Source organism: Colossoma macropomum, unplaced genomic scaffold (assembly GCF_904425465.1).
Source record: "Colossoma macropomum unplaced genomic scaffold, Colossoma_macropomum, whole genome shotgun sequence".
Taxonomy (NCBI): Eukaryota; Metazoa; Chordata; class Actinopteri; order Characiformes; family Serrasalmidae; genus Colossoma; species Colossoma macropomum.
This window is the reverse complement of record NW_023494801.1, coordinates 10262354-10290287: the sequence shown is the minus strand read 5'-3', so window position 1 is coordinate 10290287 and position 27934 is coordinate 10262354. Positions and strand designations below refer to the sequence as shown.

General features: G+C 38.1%; 1 protein-coding gene across 2 annotated transcripts in view; it reads left to right on the top strand.

Moving 5' to 3' along the window:
- crhr1 (corticotropin releasing hormone receptor 1) overlaps positions 1–27934 on the top strand; it is a 155835-nt gene that overhangs the window by 80568 nt on the left and 47333 nt on the right. For both annotated transcript variants that reach the window (XM_036589760.1, XM_036589761.1), the window contains exons 4-5: positions 3906–4025; positions 15444–15529. In XM_036589760.1, the coding sequence (XP_036445653.1) occupies positions 3906–4025; positions 15444–15529 (206 nt within the window). The remainder of the gene's footprint in view (positions 1–3905; positions 4026–15443; positions 15530–27934) is intronic.

The following is a 27934-nucleotide window of genomic DNA, read 5'->3' as shown; positions in this document are numbered from 1 at the left end:
AACAGACATCTGGTTTTCAAAATCTCCCGTTGCTAAAGCACATGTATGATGAATAAATCAAATGAACAGCACAGACAGTCCTTGCAATGTTTTGAAAAACAAAATTAGTATTCACAGTTATGATACTTAGACTTGCCACAGAATCTCATGCTTTAATGACCCACTTTCATCACATTCTCAAAACACATCATTCTTTTATAAGACTCGTCCAGTTCCATTGTTGATTTACATATAAATCAGTGTTTCTGAAGGCATTTGACAGATCTGATTCCAAACACGCTGTGTACACTTTCAACTCTTCACATTAAGAAAGAGAACTGAATTTAATTATTTTTTATTTTTCATTTTATTTTTCAGATGAATGGGGGAGTATGTTTTCATAGCCTGGTTCATAATTCAGCTATGTGGGCTGCCTCCTCTGATCTGCGCGTCTTTAATTAGTCTAAAGTCCCTCCAGACACAGAGCACAGCGCTTTTCATCTTCCCTCTGTTTGAATGGGACAGTAGCTGGAATTTATGTCATTCTACAGTGATACGCTCCACTAACAGCAAGGGAGCAAAGGATCCTCTTAATAACAATAAGAGCATGAGCAAGAGCAAGGTCCCATACCATTTTGAACATTTTGGTGGACTGATCATCATACTGTCCAACACTGTACTTGTTCTGTATGCACACATTCACGAATTCCACTTTTACTTTCCACTCACTTAATCCACTGAATTCCCTGTTCGTCCCTACTGCTTGTAGGGCCTGACCGATATATTGTTTGGCCAATAAAATAAGATGATATTATGGCTACATGCCTTTATTGGTATCAGAGACGGATAGCAAAATGCAACAGATAAAACACGAATACTGGTAGATGGACTATTTTATATGATAATGAACACACTGCTCTAATATTAGGATAATCACTTATTTGTGGTAGCACACTTATACAAGCATTTACAGGGTTTGGCAATACAACAAAAAACTTGACCATAAAACTATCAAATATTTTCATTTTCAATAATTATATTAAATATTAGCTTGAACATTTGAATATTATACAAAACTAACAAAATCTTTAGATTTTTTGGTTTTACTTTAAAAACTAAATGGATTTTTATAATTATTGCTTTTGTTGTTATGCCTTAATTAGTATTATTATTATGCACTGAACAATTTATATATTTTGCTTTTTGATAAAATTGAAATACTACAAGGTAATGAAAAATATCACTAATATATATTTATTTTGATAGCAAGCTGGGTTCTTTGCCCAATCTGGCAACCCTGACCAGGTTGCTGGTTGTTTGAACTGTGGTGAGGGGTGCAGTGCAGGAGATCAGAGGAAAGTGTTTTTTTTAACTATTGATGAATCAGCTCGTCAATAAACTGAGGGGCTTTAAGACCGCTCCAAACTTTCTACTAGAGCAAACTCAGTTATGCTGTCGACACATTTGCACTTTTATTTTCTTTATTTCTGTCCTAAAGAAACCATGTATCTCCAAAACGGTATCCTTATAGGATACAAACAAACTTTAAACATTTATTCCAAATAACTTTGAACCACTTTAGTTGGTTCATTCGTCAGGAAATGCTAATACAATGTGAAGGGCAGCCGCTGTGTTCACACAATGCTCAAAATATGACGACAATACACAGGCCCAGATTAACACTCTCCTAATCACATACATACAGCAAAAAGCATAGGAGGCTGTGCATTACAGTGATTTTATCATAGGTTAGGCAAGACATGAGTAAAACCCTCTTACCCAGGATAAAATCACTAACACAAGGTCTCAATTAGCTTACAGCTTTTCTAAAACAGCCAACAATATAAAATATGATAAAATACACAATTTTAAATAAATAAATTTATTATCAACAATCAAGATAAACAATGTACTTCCTTCAGGGAAATGTACTTCCTTCAGGGTATGATGTTGCCAAGCAGTCATGGACTGCTGAATAAGGACGAGAACATTCAGTTCAGCTCATAAATTTAATTTTTTTGTTATATAATAATGATATCATAATATAGCTCTGGTATGCTTCCAAACTACCTCCGCAACAAGAATGCTAATTTCTATGCAATGTACATCATCTACTACCTTTTTTTCTCGCTGAGCCTGAATCTCAAATGGCTCCCTATTCCCTAGACAGTGCACTACATAGGAATTGAAATATTGGCTCTTGTACCCAAACAGTGCATAATATGTCTAACAGACAGCCATTTAGCATTCAGCTACGTGTGCACAATTCCATACTGGAAAAACCAAAAATGATTTGGGTGTAGACTGAGTTTGGTCTGTGAATAGATCTGAAACAAACTGAAAATAAACAAAGAAGTGTGGTGCCCCTAGCCTTTGAATGCACCACTGCTTTACATATCCAGAATTGAGAAAAAAATCAAATACAACGCAGCTCCTTTTACATCAGCAGCTGCAATCAGTTACTCACAGTCAGATGAAAACTATTTTCAGAGATAATTGGATGGCACTGTTAGCACATTCTCCTGTGAAGAACCCCCATTAAGAGTCCAATCCACAATAAACTGAAGATAATCAATCAGGACACTTAACCAGCATGTCAAGGCAAACACAGGTGGATTCAACAGCCACCATAATTTTCATGCCGCTTTGCCTCACGATCCTTTGGGCCACTTAACAGATCAACATAAACATACGCACCTGTTATAAAGCAGCAAATAATATGTTCATCCACAGCCACTAATACATTCATCAATTCATCATTATTCATTGTATTCCTCTGTCTTTTGTCAGTTAAAATTTCAGTCTGCTAGTAGCCATTTCTCTGTATAGCAAAAGACCTGAAACTCTATGTCCCTCCATCTCTGCAGGGTCAATCTGCACAACACTGATCTACAGAGAAAAAAAAAAAGATACACACTCCCTCCAACTCACATTAATCTCATCAAAAAATGTTTTAAGTAAGGAATGTTGCAGATACATAGAGAAAACTGAAAGCTGAAATAAAAAGTAAACAACAAAGCCATGGCAAACATCAAGAGAGCGTACTGAGGAGAGCCCTATGCAGATATACAGGCACCCTAGTGTGCATCACATACCAAAGAGTGAGAGAGGGATACTGTATGCTCTGCATCCTGTAGAGAACTCTGTGTGATGCCTCTTCATGGGGGAGCGGCACATCAACAGGACTGAGATTTGAACCTGAATCCAGTTGGCGGGGTTTCTCTGCAAGTGGTTCTTTTTTTAACCACCCAAGAGTCTTAATTTACTGCATTAACAAACTCTCATGAAACTCGCCTGTTGGAGATCCCGCAGGAAACATTTGGATATGGGCAGCTGCGCTGAGCTAAAGGGCATTTCACACACTGCAGTGCGCAGCGGACGCTGGACCCGTCCAAGGGAGAAGAGAAGTAAAATTTCGGCTAGGCAGGGGGCGTGGTCTCGGGGGAGGATTAAGATGCTTAAAGTAACACTCTTTAATCTTAACCATCCACAGAAGATCGCTTTTGATGATAAAATGCGAGGAACAGAAACTTGCACCTCAAAAAAGAGGCCAATTAAGATGATGAAGATGCATCTGCTTCAGTGAAAACATACAAAGGAAGTGACAAAGGGAAATTAAATATGTAGCATCTCAAAGAAACTCACTTACAGTTTGTGTTTCCTTGGGTCATTACTGTTAATAGGCTGAATTTCTCATGAGCAAAATCTGTTTACATGATTTGCATTATGTATTAGTCCATTGCGGAATCAGGGGAAATTGCATTTGTACTTGGGAGAAAAGCATTCACAACAGCTTGGATACTAACTTGGCTTCAACACATCCTTACAGTGTAAGCATGGGAAAATTTCCCTTTAGGCAAAGGCATTCATAAATAATGCTTAAAATGCCTCATTAAATATCTCCCTCTTTCTCTTTTCACTCTCAGGTTTGTTCTGTAATATATCGATAGACGGCATTGGGACGTGTTGGCCCAGGAGCAGTGCGGGTGAAGTGGTAGCACGGCCCTGTCCCGAGACCTTCCTGGGGGTCCGCTACAACACCACCAGTGAGTCCAACACTGATTTACTAGCACTGATACCTCAAAAGAAGAAATGTAACCCTTCCAGTTTCCCCATGGTATATACACCACTGAACACCTCTTCTTACATTCATTATATTCCTACATTTCATTAATTCTCTATTTTTTTCTTTAAGCATAACTCATCAAAACAACCAGAGAAATTCTGTCTGAAGTGCAGACTCTAAACTTGAGACATTTGTTTTGTACATAAAAGAGGATAATTTATTATGATTTGAAATTGATGAATAATTACTGTAGTGTGTACAAAAAAGTCCTATCTTTGTAATATTTGTGATTATTGACGTGGAAACAAAAGGGGAAAACTTTTGCCTGTAACTTCTGATTTCATCAAATGTCATGCTGTGCAACAGACAGCAAAGGGCTATAATTCTGAACACTGCCATTTTTGACTGGCTGGTTGAGTTTAACATGTCAGGTGGTGTGACCCCATGAAAAACTGTTATTATTAAAATTATGTTAATGTAATTGAAAAAAAAATGTATGTATAAAGTTCGACAACAAAAATAGTTCATGCCATGAGTGTCCAGGTACAAAAACTAGGAGTGGTTAATAACTAGTGGTTAAGTCTGTACTAGACAGCGCAATAAATTCAAAACCATTCACTGCTTAAGTGATTTCAATTCATCTGTGGCTATAATAACTGTCACTGTCATAACAGTGTCAGCAGCTGTCTTTCCATTATTTATATCATGTTCGTCCATCAGTGTAACCGCACCACAAAAAATAACCCAACCCACGCCCAGCACCCAGCAGCCGTACAGCATTTCCAAACACCTCAACATGCTCAAAGGAGAACACTAATTGCCTCTCTCAGTCACATGACCAAATAGATACCACTTTAGCTGGTATGTTGCCTAGTGATGGGGAAGAAAGACCTTTCTTTTGACATTTTGATGTTATCAGAAGGCAAACAGCCAGAAGAGTTATTGCTTTGTCTGGGTTATGTGCAGTTACGCATGGCATTGTACATGCTTGTGTCCCTGGCACTGGTAGATAAGGACTGAAACAGCTGGGGCTGCATCTGTGACCTGCCAGATGAGACCCAGGTACCAAGGCTTTACACGGACGCATGGCGTGTCTGTGTGTGCACGAGTATTGTTTTAAACAGGAAAAGGGCATTAATTAGAGCAGCACTGCTGAGACAATACTAGTTATCCCCAGGAGAGAAAAATAGAGACCTTATTCCCTGTAGACTGAGGTGTAGGTTTTCTAAATTAGTTTCACATAGTTGCATGCTGAATATTCACATTCTCCATTTCCCCCCTCTCTCCCCATTTCAACCTCAGCCTGAGGGAGCTCTGCCGAGTCAGGGGCTTAGTTCCAGCTCCAAATTATAATAATGACTGTTGCTGAATGCTGCTTGTGTATTCTTAGCCTGTGCGCTTGTTTGCCCCAGAGGTGTTTCTCCTTTCTCTGTGTTGTAACCTCCAGGGTAGAGTGTGCTTTTATAGAACTTTTGCACGGCAGTTAACAGAGTTATCAAGGAAGGCAGAATGCAGTATGTATAAATCTTTTGAGAATTCTAAAATTACATGATTATATAAATTATTTAACATCACGCCCAGCTGACTTGCTTAACCCTTAAATGCATGGGGGGGCGGGGGGTTGTTAAATTACACTACACTTACACTACTATTCAAAAGTTTGGAATTACTTGCCAATGATAACTTGCGTATTACAAATAATTCACATCTTTGGATATATTATTCAATATTTCAAAAAATTCATAAACAAGAAATTAATAATACAGTAATTAATATACTGTGCCTATTTACAGTACTGTATAAAAGTCAGAACACACATTCATTTCATTTCCAGTTAAAACATCCATTAAGTTATTCTTTTTCAGCATCAAGAATCCAAGTTAAGCCTTAGTAAGCCCAAGCACATTTAGTGATGTTGAGGTCTGGACTTTGGAGTGGTCAGGACATTGTTCTGAGAACACCGGCAGCTTTTGTTTGATATGCACATTTTTCTTTTTGTCCATTTCCTTTTCTCAGTAATGGCTTCTTGACAGCTACACATCCTTCAGTTTTGAGCCGTATTCTCACAGCAGAAGAATGGACAGATTTTCTCCTCTCTAAGATGAAAGTCTTCAGTACTGTGTATCTGATGGTTACAGCTTTGGTGGTCTATGAGGTTTTGAATGGCTGTCAAGTGTCTCTTTTACCTCTGCATCTTTTCATAATGTTTTGGACTCCTGTTTCGGTAAACACTCTTCTGTTTACACTTTCTTTTAACTTTTACCTTCCTTATGCAACTAGATTCTCTTATACCTAATATCCTTAGAAATATCTACTAAAAAAACTTTAACTAATGGACATTTTGACTTGAAATTAAATAAATGAAGGGTGGTCTGACTTTTGCACAACAGTGTACATTATTTCAAATAGTTATTTATTTATCTTTATTAGTGTCCTACTAATTATTTGAAAGCCGTGATGTTGTACAGTACTTGCATATTCAAATTATTCTAAATATTTACTTGCAACCAAATTGGTTTTATAACATTGAAAACATCGATTTCGGACTTTTAAGCAGCGATAACAAAACAAGAAAAATCTTTTTTTTATTTTTGAATTATGTTAGTCACTGTGACTAAAAAAAATGTATGAGGTAAAGGGGAGAAATACCAATGATCTCATATAATGAAGTCATAACATCGTTTGAAAACAGCAGTTGTCATTTACATTCCAAGACAAATGCACCAATATAAATGGTCCATAATTACTTTGAATTAAAGAAGGTTAAGTTTTTACCTTCTGCTGTAATAGACTATCTCAGGGATACAAGATTCTCACGAGAGCAACAGACCTCCAAGTTTAATTTCTATTTCATATGTTTACAACCACAGGCCACTTTATTAAAAACCTCTTACTTATAGTTAAAGGCTAGCCCATCTGTTGATGCACAATTTGTATTACCCATCCTCTAGCCCTTCATCGGTGGTCAGTTTCTGACCACAGAGCTGCAGTCCACTATGACAAATATACTCATAACAGGACTGAACACCCTACCATTCCAGTAGTATGTCAGAGTCACTGGTCCACTGAGAGTGGTCCACTCTCTTTCTGATCAACAGTGGTCATGTGGTCAGACACTGAACAATGATAAATATGAGGAAGCATGGATGAGAAATTGTGCATGAGAACAAAGGGGCTACAGGCTGTAAATGTACACCTGTATCGTGGATCTGTAAGGTAGAAGGAGCTCATTAAGTAGACAGCGAGTAGAAGTACCAGATAGGTGATTCAAATAACAAAACCAAAAATGGTAACTTTATAGGAGAAGGAAAAAATGTTACAGCTGCACTATGTAAGATTTTTTTGTTAAAACTGAAAGGAGAAAAACCCCTAAAAAATGGTGTCTGACTCGATGTTTAAGTCTCAAATGGAAAATCATTATATTGATGAAGCTACGATGACAATAGTACATAACTCACATCATTGAAAGACACGTTCTTCACCATGCTTTGATAGTTCTCTTTGAATACTCTTTGAACATGCAAGCAATTGTCAGATTCGTCCGCTTGGGGAAGGGGTCCAAACACATCCAATATTAAAAAATTACACATTTCCACCAGAGAGGTCTTTAAATCCCCAAATTTTACATTGTGTAGCTTTAAAGTATGTTAAATAACAAGTAAGTTTGGACTATTTATAATATACTGACTAATGAGATACATATTCAATGTTTACAGTTTTGGTAAGTGATAAGGCCTTCATCTTTGTTTCACTTCCTACTAAAGACCACTAATGAAAAGAACAATAAACTGAGTGAAAAGGCGCTACTACTGATAATCCATGTTCGACATCTGGTGTTTTAATCAAATAGAGACTTTACAACAGACACTGCTAGCCAAAAGAAGGAACAAAGAAGGCAGTGTTATTGAGAAAATATGTTGCTGTCTGTCAGTCATATTCTCAGAAATGCATGTATCTTGTTTATGGGAGAGCATATCACAACTGGAAGCCAAGGATGTGGTTAAAGGTCCAGGGTGAGGAAATCTGGATGAGCGGCCATGGGACAGTCTGAACTATTATGAAAAATAGCTGTTTACTATATTTTGGCTTAAGTTCTCATTCCCTGTTTCCTGCTGCAACCCTGAGCAAACCTCTTAACAAAACTGCGAAAGCTGAAAATTCAATTCTGCACGCACGACAGTAAAGCCAGGGTACACACACCAGTGTGCTCACCCAACCACACACACACACAGACACACACTAAACTCTAAACTTGAGACATTTGTTTTGTACATAAGAGGATATAATTTATTATGATTTGAAATTGATGAATAATTACTGTTATAATTCAATAAATACATACCATAAAGAATACCTCCTTTATGTGAATACATTCAGTGCATCAAAAAATAGAATTCATTTTAGGCATTTTGCCTCCCAAAGTCAGGTGAAAAAAAAAATGTCAGGTGGTGCGACCAGCCAGCGATATATTCAGATTAAATAAACCATTAAAAATGGTAGTTTTGTCTGGTGAAATTCTAAATAAAACAGACTAGCATTTATGTTTGAAAGCTTCAAAATCATAACATATTGCAAGCTTTGAAAGCATTCACTCATTGAAAAACCTTTGCCTGTAACTTCTGATTTCATCAAATATCATGCTGTGCAACAGACAGCAAAGGGCTATAATTCTGAACATTGCCATTTTTGAGTCATGGTTAGGCTGGTTGAGTTTAACATGTCAGGTGGTGTGACCCCATGAAAATCTGTTATTATTACAATTATGTTAAGGTAACTCAAAAAAAAAAAAATGTATGTATAAAGTTCGACAACAAAAATAGTTCATGCCATGAGTGTCCAGGTACAAAAACTAGTAGTGGTTAAAAACTAGTGGTGAAGTCTGTACTAGACAGCGCAATAAATTCAAAAACATTCACTGCTTAAGTGATTTCAATTCATCTGTGGCTATAATAACAGTGTCACTGTCATAACAGTATCACACACACACACACACACACACACACACACACACACACACACACACACACACAAAAAGACAAAGGAAGCAGCAATTAAGTAGCAGACATGGGACAGCAAGTCCAGAACATGACCCTGTATATTATGCCATAGTTTATTAGTAAACAACCACATACACGCACACACACACCCACGAGACTGTAGATTCACAGCATTAAGACATTTGCATCTGTTGTGGCTAGGGCTTGCCCAAAGTATTCCAATAGTCAAGTATTATTAGTAGTACCTTTTTTTTTCATGTGACCAATGTATTCAAGATTATGGCCAAAATATCTGGTTAGGCAATTACAATGTTATTCGTTACCGTTTTAGCCATAACAAGAAAAGTGCACTTACTCCTTAAGTTCTCATTTTTTGGAGCATTAAATGTTTTGCTGTTAACAGACTCTCTTTAACTGGTTTGCACATTAAATTCTCTGTAACTGGATATATGCTTCCCTCACTAGAGTAGGCTGGGCAGGTCAACAGAAAGCTAACTGGATAACAGGCCTTCACAGAAGGAGTTACTGGGACTGGGACATACAAATGAAAAGATCATGGCACTTGCATGCCTGTTACAAATGTAAAATGTTTTCATTTAAACTAAAGCTGAAATCAAAAATCACGATCATCAAACTCATCTGCTCAGGGAAGGGGTCAGAAGTACAACCAACGTTACAGAATGTTTTTCCCCCCAAGTTGCATGCAAATACTTTCCAAAAGAATTTCCACCAGGTCTCTAAAATTCCCAAATCTTACATAGAGTAGTTTTAAACATTGCTTTGTAATGCCATTGTTTTACAGTTCTGTGCCTGTACCTGACAATGTAAACAAATTCAACAACTAAAATAAAATGATTATTATCCTAAGAAATGTAGGCCATGATTGAACAAATTGAATTGTTTGGATAATTTACATGAAACAGAACATACAAACATGCTAAACTGTAGTGAGAGACAACAATATGCACACTGTGCCGTCTTTGCGCTCTTATAGGACGAACTCTTGCAAATGAGCTGGCCAATACGATTATCAATAAAAAACAAGAAATCACTTGTGTCATGCCAATAGTAAAACTACATGCACACATCTAGCAGGAGATGATTACAATGTTTGACAAAAAATAGATGAGAGTGGGAGATAATTACGTTAGCTTAAAATTGTGTTTTAAAAACAACATTAAGCTGCATCGGAGCACAGATCTAGCGAACAACTCCTGTTTGTGTTTTAGTGACACACCCCCAGTTGGCCAGGGAAGTGACACTTTACTCTAAAGTGCAGTGTTAGTATCTGCAACTGCAGATTTTGAGCATACACCAAGTGGCCACTTCATTAAGTACATTACCTTGTACACCAATCAGGCATAACATTATGACCACATCCTTGTTTCTACACTCACTGTCCATTTTATCAGCGCCACTTACTATAAAGGTGCACTTTGTAGTTCTACAATTACAGACTGTAGTCCATCTGTTTCTCTGCATACTTTGTTTTTACCCTTTTACCCTGTTCTTCAGTGGTCAGGACCCCATGGACCCTCACAGAGCAGATACTATTTGGGTGGTGGATCATTCTCAGCACTGCAGTAACACTGACGTGGTGGTGGTGTGTTTGTTAGTGTGTGTTGTGCTGGTCTGAGTGGATCAGACACAGCAGTGCTGCTGGAGTTTTTAAACACCTCAGTGTCACTGCTGGACACTGAGTGTTCCTCACATTCAGATGCATTTCAAAATGGTACTCAGTCCTTCGCTCCATTCTCTGTCGCTCAGCTATGACTTTGCTATAGGACTTTGCCTGTTTGCCGTTCTCACTACTACTTTCCACAATAAGAAAAAACAACGAAAAATAACTCAAAATAAATAAAAGCAACTAAAACAAACTAAAGCTAAAACTGTGATGGTGATAAACATATATATATATATATATATATATATATATATATATACACACATATATATATATATATATATATATATATATATATATATATATATATATATATATATATATATATACATACATATATATATATATATATATATATACACATATATATATATATATATATATATATATATATACATATATATATATATATATATATATATATATATATATATTTTGAACTTAACACACTCATAAAAGTTGCATTTGAATGAGAGGGCTACAATCGCAGCTTCTATAGCAAGCAAGCAAGCAGCTGGACTTCAGCCTGACCGTTAAATCATTTGGTGCCTACTGGAAATATTTCAAAATGCAATAATGAACTTAAGATAATGGTTGATTATAGAAGAAATATTGCTATTTTTAAAGGTGATTTTGAGGACAAGTATTACGTACTTGTGCTGAAACACCAACAAATATTCGAAGCCTGTAAGATGCTGTTTGGGCCAGCCCTAGTTGTGGCTTAGTTTGTTAATACAGTGAGGCTGAAACTGTTAGTTGACTGATTATACAGCAGCAGTCCCATCCAAGCATTATATTGTATATCGCCAGGCAGAATGACTCAAAATAAATGTGGGACCTCTCCAACTGTAAATGTGTATGTGTGTGCGTGTATGGATTGTGTGAGAAGAGAACGTGCGCGTGGGTGTGCGTAAATGGCAGAGAGAGACAAGGCTGCTGATGAATGTGGAGTGGGTGTTCTCACTGCTAGCTACCAGAGCGGTAAAGAATGGAATGACATTGAATGCTTCACTTTAATCAAGCACTCGTGTTTATCGCTCACTCTAAGAATTTACTCTGTAAGAAACAGTCGTCTTCTCATGAGTCTCAGTCATGAATGGTATGATTCATGCTCTATCGGTTCCCAACATTTTGAGAGTATGAACAGCTATGAACCACCCACAAATATGTTTACAAAGTAAGAGTACCTAGTAGGCACTACAGTTCATTTGCACATTCAGGAAAAAATACACTAAATATATTAATTTCTTAGATCCCAGGAACATAATGTGCTACAACGGTTCGCTGTACGGCTGGGTATCGAAATTTAGTGCTATTACTGTACCAACTGAATTACTTCAGTACTATAGAGTACTGAAATATTCCATGTCATTCAGTACTTAAGTCAGTGTCAGTGAGCCAATAAGCATGCGCTTCCCAAAACCTAGACTGGTGACTGGCTGAACAGAATGTTCACATCAGTAGTCTGCTGAACAGGTACATATACAAATTCAAACAGCAGTGTCTCTGAACACCCCTCACTATACAGTCTTAAGTTTGTTGATGTGTTAACTTCATTTACACTTAGAAAAATCAACAAAACATTTAAATTATATATATTTAAAAGGGTGCTGCAAAATCTCTGTCTGGGCTCCAGCCGGTCCTGGCTCTGCTCTGGCACAGCTTTACCCCCACATTAATCATGTTTTGATCCTTTTCTTTATAGTTGTAGTAGTTTTCCTCTTTGCAAGTCTTACATGTGCAAACTTTCAGCCATTTTTCTAAGTTCTAGTTTTTAGTTTTCATACTTCTCAGTCCTGACCTTAGACTACTTGTTTCTAAAATCGTGATCGTGCATATTCATGGGATTACTCTGACAGCCTGTGCATTGACCCTTGTCACTTGCTCCGATTACTGGAAAAGCCCCAATGGAGGTGACTCACACATACATACATTCCGCCTCATATCTGCCTTTGTTCTAAAGGGTGGGTTACACAGAGATTTAACTGTACTGTGAAGTTATCGAAAGCAGTTTCTCAAAAGAGGTAGGGGAGTTTGGCCCTTTGCCAGCCTAATGCTTCTACTGTGATCTCCACAGTGACTTGCTTGTGAGAAAACCATTATGAAATACGAGTCCACTGCTAATCCATTTAATTGTAACACGCTGAAGAAGATAATGAGGGACAAATTTGCTTGCCCCATTTCCTCTACTGAGCAATTGGAGTGAGCACTTTCACACAACAAACATTTAACCGGCTTGACCCTGCCATGGTCCATCACTCTTTCTGGAAGGAGCTGCATTTCCAGATCAATCAACCTGTTTTGTTTTGTTTTTTTGTTTTTAAAAAGAAAGCTACTTTTGAAATCTGTGTAAGCAAAGGTCAACTGTATTTCAATGTGGAAGGAATTTTAAGCAATATAAATTACCTCCGCCCTCTGTCCGCCCTCCAGGCCAGGTCAGTCTTCCTCTGCCCTTGCTGCCCTCTTTTATTACCTCTGCTTTTGCTTAGAGTGCAGTCAGGCAGCATTACGGCAGGCTCTTATGACAGCTAAAGAAAGCCAGCTCAGCATCTGCACACCTCTGCTGCTTACTTTATGCTGGAATGACATTGAGCCTCCACGGGTCACTACACTGTTCATTCCTAATGCTGCTCTTGCAGACATTGTTTTTTGTTTTTTAAGGTATTCTTCCACCTAGTGTAACCTCTATCCTTCTTTGCTTCTCATGACAGCTTGCTGTAAACCTGTTTCCTCTCTGTAGGATGACAGCTTGAGTGCACAACAAGTAGCTAATGGCAAGCAACCATCAATGCGTGGGCATTTACTATGTAGCTGCAAGTGATACTACTTTTACCCATTATATAAATTGGCATCACTATGTCATTAGCTTCGTTATTAAACTCAGATCTATTCCCGGGGTGGCTGTAGTATTTATTTGGCAGTTGCTTACAAGAGATTAAGTCAATTAGTAGTGTAGTTTCCTGGCACACTACAGCTATAAGGCTCTCTGTGCTCTATAATATAGCAAATGGTTCTAGATTGTGTGCAACATAATGTCTTAACCGACTGTTTAATTGTATCTACTTGTATATTTACGTTAATGCCTCCCATGAGATTTATGCTTTATAACTCAACATGAACAACTTTTAACATTACTGGTAGTGGAGCAACTACACGAGAGAGAGGAGACAGAGAGGGAAAAAGAAAAGGAGAGAGAGAGATGGGGCAGAGAAAAAGAGAAAAGGGGAAAATAAAAAGGGCTATAAAGAACAGAGAGAGGAAGAGACAAAGAAAAGAAACAGACAGACAACAGGGGCTGACAGAGGGGGAAGAAGAAGAAGAGAAAAAAAGAAAAAGTTAAGAGAGGGAAAGAAGAGAAAAAGAGAAAACGGGTAAAAAAGAAAGGGGGAGAGAAAGAGAAAGGGGAAAAGGGAGAGAGAAAAGAGAGGGGAGGCAGAAGAAAAAAAATGAGAAAGAAAAAGGGAGAAAGAAAAGAGTGAGGGAGAGAATTACAGATAAAGAGAAAGAGGAAAAAGTGAAGGTAGAGATGGAGCAGAGAGAGAAGAGGGTTAGAAAAAGAGAGAGGACAGAGGTGGGGGACACAGAGGGAGGGAAAAAAGGGGAGAGGAAAGAAAGAAAGAAAGAAAGAAAGAAAGAAAGAAAGAAAGAAAGAAAGAAAGAAAGAAAGAAAGAAAGAAAGAGAGAGAGAGAGAGCTCTTACACATGGTCTCATTCTTCACAATGCTCCTGCCAAAGAAATTACTGGAAATCTGACAACACTGACACAAGAGACACTGGCATTATTGGCTCTATTTAACGACACTGTTGATATTCTTCTCTCAAGTCATGACTTCAACTGTGAAAGCGATTTGATCAGCACCCATGCTGGCAGTATCTCTGCACACCAATCGATCTCTGAGCCCAGTGTCATAACCTCACAATGAACAAGACGCTATGGCTATCACTCTTTTAACTGCCTCACTGTTAGACTGTCTCCTAACACAGATCCTCTCTGGGTTTCTCTGAGGTGTGGGCTGCTGCTTCATACTGACAAACGGTTTGCTGCACTTGCCCACCCACACTGGCAAAGTTACACAAGTCACCATGGAAACTTGAGCATTCTCATATCAAAGACAGAAACAGAAAGACATCAGAGAAACTTTCTCAGGAGGTGTAGGCAGATGATTGGGATTTTCATTGTCTGAACACTGAACTGTATTTGCATGGACGTGCTAACTCTGTTCGGAGCTATTTTTAACCTGTTAGATGCTGAGGTCAAGTATTGATGTATTGTCCTAGAGGAGCTCAGAATATCATGGGGTCGCATATTGATTGTGGCCTGGGAGGAATGCCTGGTGGAGCAATTCATAAGCATAAATCTGCTATAGTGACAAGATGCCAACTTACCCTGCAGCTGCCACTGGGTTTGAGCTGAACATTACATCAGAAACACTGATCCTGTATCCAGACATGAAATGCAGGCGCAAAGTAATCAAGTAGCCAGACGTTGGCTAACCCAGGCCATTTTCAGCAATTGCAACCTTGATCCCTTATACTGTCTGCAGTGTTAGAAGAGGCTGCATTTGTCTGTTCAGATCATAGCAAATAGTCTTTGACATCAATAAAGGACAAGTATATCATCAATTTGTTGCTTGCTGTCAATGCACAATGTCATACACGGTTGCTGTCAGACTAGCAATGGCTAACTACCAAAATTTTCCCTTCTGTGATTTTCCAGATAATGTCTACAGAGAATGCCTCGCCAATGGAACTTGGGCAAAGAAAGGGAACTACTCCCAGTGTCAGGAAATACTCAATGAAGAGGTATGAGGATGCACATTTTTACATGTCACACTTTTTATGATGCATTAGTGCAACAAAGAGCAGAGTGGCTCTGTGGGATACTGGATTGTACTGACCCCTAGAAGTCACTGTTAACACCAGCAAAAACAAAGACATGATACCGTTTCTAACTCGCAGTTCGCTGAACCAAGCAGAAAAATTCCACTTAAAGCAATAGTTGGACAAAATCTACACCATTTTTTTTTTTTACATTACCTTAGATGTCCATCATCGAATACAAGTTTGGTGTCCAAATTATGCATCTTTTGTTTAATGTTATGAAGCGTTAAGCAAAGCTATGAAGGTAATGTTGCTACCAAACACTAGAAGTCAATAATCACCCAAATCTTTTCTGCAAATATATCCTCAATATTTCTCTTAACCCAATTGAAAAGCATCCAGGTGTTCATTAAGGTCATGCAGACTTGTCCATGTGGTTTTGGACACAGTATGACTTGAAATTCACAGTACAGCTGAACGCAGCAGGTATTCCCCGCAGAATCCGACTCCTCTTCACGTGTATACACGTCACACAGACATATGGACACCTCAGATTATGTATGCCATTTCTGTTGTTCCTATTTATAAATAATTTCTTATTGTAAATTTTCAAACTGAACACTTTTACATTTGTGATTTCTTGTTTCTGTTTGTAAACATGACCATATGCCTGTGTGACATGTGCATGCAAAGGAGAGTCAAATTCATGGAGAAGGCAGAATTTGACAACACCTGCTTTCTAAAATGGTTACCTGCAGCACTCAGCTAATCAGACACTTTTGTTCATTTTTATAGGTCACAATAAGTCACACTGTGCCCTAAACCACATCAATAAGTCTGTAAACATTTAACAAAGACCTGGATGTGGTTTCAGTGGGTTAACAGTAGTTTTGGGGATGTATCTACAGAAAAGATTTGGGTGACTACTGAGTGTTCTAGAGCTTGTTAGCAACGCTAGCCTCATAGCCTGTGTGCTCAACTACAGAAGCAAAATTTGGACACATGGCTGATCGAAAAGATGAGCCAAAGATTACTTTGAAGCTCAGATTCTAAACTGTCAGTTCAGACAAAAGAGAACAGATTTTATTACCTTTTAAATTAGATCAAACAGTTTTGCATTGCAAAGGGAAAAAAAATAAAAAATCTGACAGTTTAGCTATAATTTGTCTTTATGTGACATATTAGTCTGAAGAAAAGTCTGAAGTTTAGAACATGTTAAAACAGAATATAAATATAATGCAAATGCAACAAAACATGTAAGCAATTATATAACTTTCATTTAAACATTGTAGCAAAACAACAGTACTAACACTCGACTTCTAAGGGTTAATACAATTGCTTATGGTATAGGTCCATTAACTGGAGCGGAAAACTCCCTTCTATAGAATGCAGTAAGAACACACTGCCCTGACACAGATGGCCGAGGGTTCAAGAAGAAATGTGATTTATGTAATGGATGCACTAATACGTGTCCGTAATACGAAACACTTCACTGTTAACATAAAAGCTGCCATTTCCACTTTTTCTAACACATTTTTCCTGAAAACAGTGGACCTCTGACAGAGCGTTGTTTAGAAACAGGCCATTCCCCCACCCCCACAAAAACACATAAAAAAGATAAGTAAAATAAAAAATGAGATACATGTTTTGTTTTAGGACAGTGACTATATGCAGGTATGAATACATGAAGGAATAATATGAAAACATTCACAATTCTTTGCACATTACATCAAAATACTTTGTGAACCAAGATTAGGTTTTGCTTGTAAACTACATGAAACCAGACTTGCTTGGATAATAATGTATTAATCTGAACTTTCATCCTATCAGTTAAACTACATTAGACTTTTTGGGCTAACCGTACTTTCATCACTCCATTACAGTACTTTAGGGAGGCAAATAGACTGGCCAGGCCTAGACACGTCACAAATACAGTTTGACTGCACATCTGCAAGATTTATCAGCTGTCATCTATTGTAACAGGAGTGGCAGGAAGAGCAGATAAATAATGTATAGGCTCTTTATCTGCTTTCAATGTGAGCGTTTAACCAGGCATGCCGGGAGGCTGTCCACGGGGAGGCTCTCCAAGTGAGAAACTGTTCACAGTCAATGGAATTAGGCTGCTAGAAACGAAGCCATTTCCGTATGGTACAATAACGCATGGGCTGACAGTCACTCAGCAGGAGGGTGCACTACACCTGCCACTGACTCGCTGCAATATGACATTATCCTGTGATATTATCATATAAACTGTTCAGGCTTTTGTCTTCTCATTTTTAAGACAGTTGGTGGTTTGCAATTTCTTTTTTTTTTCGCTTCTCACATTGTGGATCAAGAAAATCAGGCTACAATTCAGAGAATACACATGACGGGGAGCTCCTGCTTCAAACGAGGTTTACAGCAGCAGAGGAAGAGATTGTAGCTTTTGAAGCAGTGAATTTAAGGCTGTGCCTAAATATGCCTCCAGTTGTCACGGATGATGTAGCACACAAGAGAGTCTAACAGCAGGTTACATAATATTGCTTTACCACCACTGCAGGCCACGGAGCCTGATTCCCCAATGCTGCCACACGGCAAGATATGCTTACTTTGGTGTGCAGCCACCAGCTGGGCCACAGTCATTATCACAAACATTCGTAATCTCTTGCAACCCATCAGTTCTGAACAATTACAGATCAGTGTCTATTTACATCTAAGCCTGTTTTTGTCATAGATACACATATTAGAGACCTAAAAGGTAGTTTGTGAAGAAACTTTAATAAAATCTAAGAATTTTCAGCTTTGTTAGATCACATTCTTTACATATCAAATAAACAGCTTTGAGAAATCAGAAATCACATTATTAACAGAGAAAGGTGGATTTAACAGCAAAAATAGCTACTCAACATAAAAGGGTTAACAACTTCTTTTGTCTGGTCCATTTTGACAGGTGTGTATACTCAAAGGTGGCCAGCCGCCTAAGGCCCCGATGAGCCAAGGAGCCCTTGAAGATACACATTAGATAAACTATGTGCTGATGTTAAATTTCACTACAGGCTTCAGGCGATCTGCTCAAAATTTGAACTATAGAGCACGGCCACATGGCTGGTGGCGACTGTGCAATCCTGACTGAGCCACGGACAGCTCAAGCAAACGCGCGCTGATCACCCCTTACTAGGAGGCTTAGCTCAGGGGTCGCAACTGAAAATGTTAAGAAGAGCCATGAAACCACCTTGGGAGCCAAATATTTATGTATGTTTTACCATCTTGGCTGTAAATATGTCTCAGTATGTGCTGATGTCTTAGTACAGGCTAAAAATATAAACGAAAACTCAGACTTCGCTCTGCTTTAACCTTCAGCTCAGCTGTTTCTTGTAAAATGTCTCTCAATGTTCGACTTATGAGGCTGAAGTCGCTTCTCATTCTCCAGCTTCTCATTCGAACTGTCCCGTTCCACCTTAAATGGTGCCTGAGGCGCCAGACTGTACTGCTGCGCAATTTAAGGTGGAACGAGAAAATTCGAACGAGAAGCAGGAGAATGAGAAGAGACTTCAGCTTCGCGACTTGTTGCAGACTAAACGTATGAGGAAACCAGCTGAGTGCTTATAAATGCAAATAAGTCCATTCGTCTCCAAATTATCAATGTTTATCTTAAACCTCTCTTTGCCATTTCGTTAACTGCATTGCTGTGTGACCAGCAGTCTGCGCGTCAGTCTTTAGTGTTATGCGTTAACTCCAGTGTTTAAGACCATTTACTGTGAGAACTGTGTTAGAACTATGTGTTATGATTTTACAGCAAAGGAGGATTGTTATTTTACCTAAAAATCTAGTTCTGCTGTGGAGCCGCAACAGCTCTGCAGCAGTGGAGAGATTATTCAGGCCTAATTCTCACCCCAGACAGAGCCAGGGTCACTGATGAGAATCGAGGCTAAAATGTTGCTGAAGTTTAACGAAGGACTCTGAATGTCGTGTCTGTTCATATCTTGCTCAAATGTATAAATTGGAGCAGTTTTATTTCAACAGTTGACAATGCTTTGCACAAAGTTGTTTGGTTTGTATTTGGTTATTTTTGTTAGGAAAAGCCTGGAATGATGGACTTTACCTTTAGTCAATTTTTTTGTTGGACATCACACCTTTGGTTGTGTAAGTTTGATTGTTGGTTACACTTGAACTTACTTTTTGGTGATTTTTTTTATATAATTGCAGCTTTTCAATTGTATGTTTCTTTCTGGCACATGATTAAATGCAGTGTTTTGTTCCCACTGTCACATGGGCTTGTTTGGTGTGTCAGGTGGAGATACACAAACATTCTGACAATCGCGCTTTGAAAGTAGCTAAAAAGAAGTGCACTACTTTTCATTACTACTTTTTATAATGGCTTATTCTATGTTGTGTGATAACTGTGTGAAGACAGACTGGTATAAGGCTATTAGACTACAATCTACAGTATGGATAGAGGTCTATTATGTGGTTTTCTTTGAGTTGATAGGGAAATTCTAATCAAGATATAGAAGTGGAGCAAAGAAACAAAAGAAGAAGGAGGAAAGCAAAAAGTATGTTGCTACACTCCCAAAGCTAACTCTGGAACAGAGCGCTGCACAGGCTCAGCAGACCATACGCAATGCTAGCATTACTGTTAGTACAGATAGCTCCAGTGTTGGGTAATCACTCAAAAAAGTAACCCATTCAAGTTACTAATTACTTTCCTCAAAATGTAATAGGATAACGATCCTGGAAACAGTAATCTCACTGCTCATTACTTCTATCCTACTCTACCAAATTATCTCACTGTACTGTTTCGAGCAATTTTCTTCAAACAGGCAAAATGATCTGCCAAACAGTGAGAGAATGTCACTTTATAAACTTACTTCAGTAAAACATGTTTAGAACCAAGTTAAATGGTATTATATTATTCTTCTGTTATTAGATGTAATGATTAGATTTAACATGAGTTCACATGCCAAGATATCACTTTTTGCTGTATGAACAGTTGCATCACTAAGTTAAAAATGTGCATCCAGGGAACTCAATTCCTAACTTTATGTGCTAATGTTTGAATGAATTCAACATTAGCACAATTATTACCACTTCTAGCAGCATGTCAGCTGTACTGCCTGCATCTGACTCTTTACAGACACTCATATCATTCTTACAGCACTGGCTGCTGCTAATACTTGCAGAAAAGTAACAAAGCGCATTGCTTCGTTTTTTTTATTTTGGCACATGGATGGCGGAATGTACTGCATCAGCAACCTGTGTGTCATTCAAACTGACAAACCAATTATAAAGAAGCAGATATTAAGTAAGGTTTATTATTATTGCTTTGACTGCGGTTCATGTAAACCACCTCTATTTTAATACAATGTAGATATTTTAGCAATTGGTGGCAAATGTTAAAGTAACAGAGTAATGAATCCCTGAAAATCTTTCTGATCAATAAACAAGCATTTGTGTAAAATTAGGTGTATTTTAGCCATTGCATTGTGAAATGAACCAAATTAAATAAATAGATTAAAAAAAACAACAAAATCTGGTTTGGACTTTAGCATAAAAACTAGGTATAAAAGCAGCCTAACATTTGTGATGGAATCTAAAATATTTTGTGTTTTCTGCAGAGAACATAGGAAATTTCTTTACATAATGTATCCAATATACACTGCAACCTGTAGTTCCCTCTGGCTTGATGTAAGTGCACGTAAGCTGTTGAGGGTCAACATGTTCTCATAATGACTATGCATGTGGATACTTCTCTGCCCACTGGTGTCCTCACGCTCTTTATTAAAGACAATACCATTACCATTCAAATGCTAAAGGAGGAGTAGTACCTTCATGATTTCACACTGATATGTTTAGAATAACAATGAGCAATCTGGGCCTCTAATATGCTTATTTATTCCTCTTGTTTTTGCCTCTTTAATTGTTCTCATCTACATGCTGGTTTGGTGAACAGCACAGACAACGGATGATACCCATTGTCCAAGTTCATGTCAAGGTTTTGACTGAATTGACTGGGCAGGTCGAATAAATCTAGGTAGTGTTAGCCAGTAATGGACTTCTTCAGTCCTGGAGGACCACAGTAGTGCGCAGTTTGGTGTTTTCCCTCATGCGTGATGTGCCAGATTCAATACATCAGTTAATTGAGGAGATATCACATAAAGAAAGACAATGAACTGTACAGGGCTACAGCTCTGCTAAAGTAGAGTTGTAAGCGAATGCTGCAGACAAACTAAAACTTAAAATATTTTCAAAGTGCAACTATTTAAGGTGGGCAAAATTTCAGAGATTACCACAACAAACAGCAAGAATGACAGCATAAGTACGACATCCTGATCAATCTGAATCCTTAGCTTTAGTCTGTCCATTTCAAAGGGAAAAAAAGAAGGAACATTATAAAAACTACCATAATTTAAATGCTAGGCACTGCTACCAATTCAGTTCAAATGTCATGCATTACAGCACTTGAATTGAAACATCCGAATTGAATTGCAGCATTTCAAATGCTTTGCATTCTTATCAAACAGAATATATGTATATTGCTTCTGCTAGCAGTCATGACAAGCCCCAGCTGTCATGCATTGCACAGTGGTGTCTCGATTTAGTAGTTTCACTGTGGAGCTGAGGAGACAGGCTGTTTGTTGCATGCACCTTGTGCTGGGAAAGAAAGCAGTAAATTTCACATTGTCACATCTCTAGTTAATTGATTCGCTAGAGGAAAATGACTGTTTTCCTCTTCTCCAAATCGAAGACTGGATTCCATGGCTGTGGCTCAGCTTGTCAGGATGATAGTGTCCCCTGAAAATCAAAGCTACTTTGTTGAATATGACTAAAAAAAAAGACTGACACTGAAAAATGGAGACTTGTCAGTGCCATAGGGCTTATACTTTAAACTGATTTTTGTAAAGGATATTCATGCTGATCAACCCAATGTGCACTTAAACTACTAAATGAACAGAATCTGCTAATTTTACTGCTGATTGGCACAGATGTGTTATAAGCATACACAGTCTACAGGTATAATTTAAATCTCAAATTCCCCAAGGCATCAACAACCGTCCATGTTCTTCAATGAAGTTATAAAGTTTGGTTTATGTTAGGATATGTTTAAATTATTAAAAGACCCTAACAGGCATCCAAGACCTGATAAACCATTGAAACTGTCACCATTAGATAAAAAGTATGTAAAGCCATTACTGAGAATACTCAAAACAACAAAAATCAAACAAAGAAGCTGCTACTGTTCTCAGAACAATGGACTGTCCAGGCCAGAGTCCAAACCTCAATCAGTGAAGGTGTTTGAGATTACTTGGATCGAGAGAAACAGAAAATGCAACCAACTTCTAAGACGGAACTTCAGAGGTACAGAAAAATATCAAATATTTCTTTGAAAAGCTGAAAGCAAGACTCCTGAAAAGAATGGAAGTTGTAATAAAGGCAAAGCCTGGACATATTAAATAATAAAATTTCATTGTTGTGAATTCTGTTAGTGTTTTCTGCTTTTCTCCTGACACTGAATCCTGACAAATGAATCATTTGTGCTTAATGGCCATTTTGATTCTATATTAAATAAATGAAAGGGTGCCAGTAATTCTTAGAGGATTAGTAAATGAAGGCCTTGAATTATGGTGCATACATTTTTATCTATCATGCAGACCTATTCTAATCAAACGATTGTTTACAAATTTGTATGAAAACACAGATGGTTTTCTGAAGAGTAGTTAGACCTGATGGCAGGGTTGTTAATCATGTTTATTTATTTACTTAGCTTAGACACTTTGTGAGAATTCTATTTTTTTTTTCACCTGACTTAAAACAAACCCATTTATTAAATTACATGACACTGTAAATTAACACACGTTTTGCCTGTTATATACAGACTTGTCAGAGCTAATTGCCGTAACACTTTCTGGGTGGTCTTTACAGCAGAGCACGTAATGAGACTTACCAACACTGGCCACTGGCCAGACCAACTGTCACTGAGGGACATGTGAGTCCTCCAAGGTTGTTCAAAGCACCCAACACCATTACCACACATGCACGCACATACACACACACACACACACACACACACAAACACAATGCCAGGCAGTCGGGATGCTAGCTACCAGCTATCTCTGCCATCTGTTTCCTGCAGGACTGTAGATTTAATAATTAATAAGTTCACACTCACTGGGGAACATGTGGTTGCACTGCGGTGCTCACAGTTTAGGCAAATGTGGGAATGGACCCGGTAAGATAGGCCACTCGCATAGATAAAGCCCAGGGAAAGATACAGCAGGTGGAAAACATTGCTTCTAGCAGAAAGTAGATGGTGCAGATTTAATTACGTATATCCTGGTTTCAGTGATTCAATATTAGACTGAGTTTATTACTTTCTATAATTACCAAACTTAACATATTTGCTCAATAATTGTATTATTTATCAGTTTAGTGCATCAAGATTAACATCTCCAGCTCTGTATCTCAATTCAGGCACTATGCACTATACTCTTACACAGTACACTATGTACTTCACCATCAAGAGCTTACAATTCTGCATAATGGTGCAACCACAAAATGTTTTTCACTAAACAGAAATGACTAATTACTGTGCGATGGGCTACCTCATGTCACAGAATATCATCTGAACAACTTCCATATATACAACCACCAATCTGAAATCAAAAATCTTAACCTTAAACCTTTTGCTCCTAACACAGGCACTCCCTTTTTTTTTTTTACACATTTTCCTAGTTTGACACATCAAACCATCCATAATAGTGCAGGTGGATGGTGAGCTGCTCGCATGATGTATATTGCTATGAATGTTGTTAAAGCAGGACCCTCAGCACCTATATTTATCCACATGAGCACTATGCTGGACAGTGCTCATGTGGATAAATCAACAAGCAGCAAACTAACAAAAACAGCAAAGTGAAAAAAGTCTCCAGTTTCCCTTGACATCACCACTGAATGTGTTTGAGACTACTTAAATCATGAGAAAAAGAAAATCCAACCAACTTCTAAGACTATAACAGGAATCCACAATCTGTATGAACGAGAGTGAGAGGCTACAATCACAGAGGAGTTGACGGTTAGAAATCTATATATATACACACACCAGAGAAGGGGACATCACACTTGGGTTGTATGCCGACTGACTCGTGACCCGAGTCGTGAAATTTCAGCCGGAGGGAAAAAACAACAAACTCATAAAATTAGAAATGCCAACCCCGATGTGATAAATTAACCTTGAGTTTCTTGAGTGTCACTCTGCTTGTCAGTTTTGCTACACTCATCTACAGTTTATTACTGTAATGCGGTTCTCCTGCAGCTTGAGCCAGCAGGTTCGATATGGCTTCAAATAACAAACGTTTCATTACAGAAAAACTTCCAGTCTGAAAGACAGAACAAAGCATTACATACAGTAAAGGTGGTGTTTAAAGGAAAGACAGAACAACTTGAAAACGCATATAGCATGGAGTTTGGATAGCAAGTGTGCTAGCTAATGCAATAGCTAATTTGGCTGAACTTGTCACCTAATCTATCAGAGGTTTTAGAAAATTACAGATTACATTTCTTTAAAATTTAAAATCTCAGCTGGATTAGCTGTTAAGATAGCTAGCTATGATACTTGCACAAACTACAGAAGAACCAAACATTTTGCCTCTTTCTTTTTAATGAATTCACCTTTACCACATGTAGAGTTTCAGTTCTGTCCTTCAGACTAAAGCGTTTTCTATTAAGCTTTGCTGTTTGGAGCCAACCCTGTCAGAGTTTAATAGGGACTTATCCTTGCAAAAAGCAATGCTTTCGGTTAATAACAAGACTAAATTAAAATTCTCTACCAAAGACTCACACCACAAAGACTCGCCTCAGACTCGAACCACAGAAACTCGCAACTATTGTAAGGCTTGCACGAAGTGACTTGTGAACATCACTAAAATATATACATTCATTGGTTTGAACATGCAGCCACTGTTGCTCTCACTGGACACTGGTGATGAAAATCGGAAACTGGGTTCACTCTACGGAATTCATGTGATTTTCATGTTTAGGTCACACGAGTCCTGCATTCACATGATGAAAATGTTACCGAAATATTTAAAGTAATAAATACATTCTGATGAAGCTTATTTCGTCCATTCATGCAGCTACAACAAAATGACAGCTTTAAAATGGAAAAACCTTTCTTTAGGGTAACATTTGAGCAAATAAAGACAAACGTGATTAACTGTGATAAACTACACAAAAATAATGCAAACATTGTGATGTACTATTTTAACTGTTTGACAGCCCCATTTATTACTTTTCTGTAAACCAAGCCTCGTAAATGATATTGCTGCTGAAAGAAATCTTAACTGTGTAAACGTTTTTGAATACAGGCACTCATGATAAGACATCATACTCCCTTTTGATTTCCAGTGGAAGGACATCTGCGACTTTGCTTTCTGCTGAGTAAGCAAACAGATAGGTATTCTACCTTCAGGACAAGAAAACGGATCAACGTTAACTCGAGAGGATGAAGCAAAACATTACAAGCAGTTTTCACACTGAAAGAAGGCTTTGTTATTCCCCTTGTGAAGCTTTCAAGCCCTGTTAAAGTACCCTGTAAGAATAGCCCCCTCAGAATCACTATAGTGTTGAACTAGAGCACAACACATGTGCTTTCTAAGCAGCAAGAAAACCAGAGTTTGTGCTCCTTCACATCCAGTCTTGCTATTTTAACCAAAGCAGGAGTGTTTGTGAAAGAGGTTATAAGTTGGCTGTTCTCACTTGAGTGATTATCACATTAAAATCACGCCCAACCAACCGGCTGCTCTGTCTGTTCTTTCCTTCTTTGCCTTCCTCTTTCACAACACGGAGCAAATATTTCCAAGTGAGTTTATTCCCTACAGCAGTTAAACAGATTGGAGTGTGGTGGCTGACCCTGTATCAGTAGCATTTAATGTAGCTATGAAAAAAAAAAGGATGATTGTGTTGGCCCAGATCACACATCAGTACAGCTTGTGGATGAGGTATTAAAAAGATTTTCCTTTGATATAAATTCATTCCACTGAGTCGATAGACCTCTGACATTGCGAGTCACTCTGTAGTCGGTATCATGCACAAATTAGGAACTCTAGGTCTAAGCAGATTTTCTTTATGTGAAAAATTAATGATTTTCTAAAAAGCCCCTCTGTTGCACCCTTTGGAAAGCCAAAATATCCCAAACCTGATATATTTAAATCCAAGACTCCTGTCCATCAAAATAGTGTTGCATGAAAGTAAGCCTTCTATTAAATTCCATAACTATTATATTGCTTACATGTACAAGTAGTCATATTTTTTGCTCTTTAAGGACCTTAATTTCAGAGGATCTGGTAATGTTCAGAGGAAAAACATCCATATAGCAAAAAACATCAGCTTTGGAAATTTTTTGGTGACACCGACAATTTCTGAAAAAAAATGAATGTCCTCACAGTGAAAATTCAGCTTAGACCTGGAGTTCCTAATATGGGCATGACAGCAACTGCAGAATGACAACACAAATTCAGAGGTCATTGAATAACACTAATACTCTGATGATTTAATTCTATTTCATTTTCACACTGCTGTTGCCATTATACTTCCAGTTGAAGTAGACTCACATTTTTATCTTCCTTTATGCCTTTTTTTACTACTCCCATTATTTCTCAGGTCATCTAGGTGCTAAGATCCTTTTGCCAATCCCACAAGCTCTCCAAACACAAAAAAGCACTTTGACAGATGTGGAAAAAGTTGCTCTCTCGAGAAAGGGGTAAGGAGAAAGCAATGACAATGGGGCTGCTGTAGTCTGGTCACTCCCTGAAGAGTGTACAAGTGGCATAGTGCTAATGCAACACTGGAGTAAGTGTGACCCCTGCTAATACTGACAGAAAATGTTAGCTTGAGAGACTTGTAAAGATGGTAGCATGGAAGCTAAAAAAACAGGCAGACATATCTCTACCCAAAAAGGTCCTAAGAGACCGAGCATTGTGAAACACAAATTGGAAGTAAAATGCTTAAGTGTAACATCTACGTGTTCCTGGAACAGCTGGCAGCCCTGAATCAAGATGTAGCCATAGAGAACTGCATGGGGAAGGACACAGTATTTCTCACTGTTATTCATATATTTCTAAGTCTGCCACTGTGCTGAAACGTAGTAGTGGGATCAACCGATATACCAGGTAAAATCTTTAAGGTACGAGTTTTGTCATGATCTTTACATATGTATTCCACAAATTAGTGCAGATAACACAACATGCCAAGAGTGCAAAACATGCCAATGTTTGTCCATTTTTTTTAAATGGCAGAGCCAGGGATGTTTCAGGTCATGTTTCAAGTAAAAATAAAAATGCAGTCGTCAATTGATCATCCCTTGCTGTATAGTCAGTTGTAGTCTGAGGTACTCAGGTAGAGCAGATAATAAAA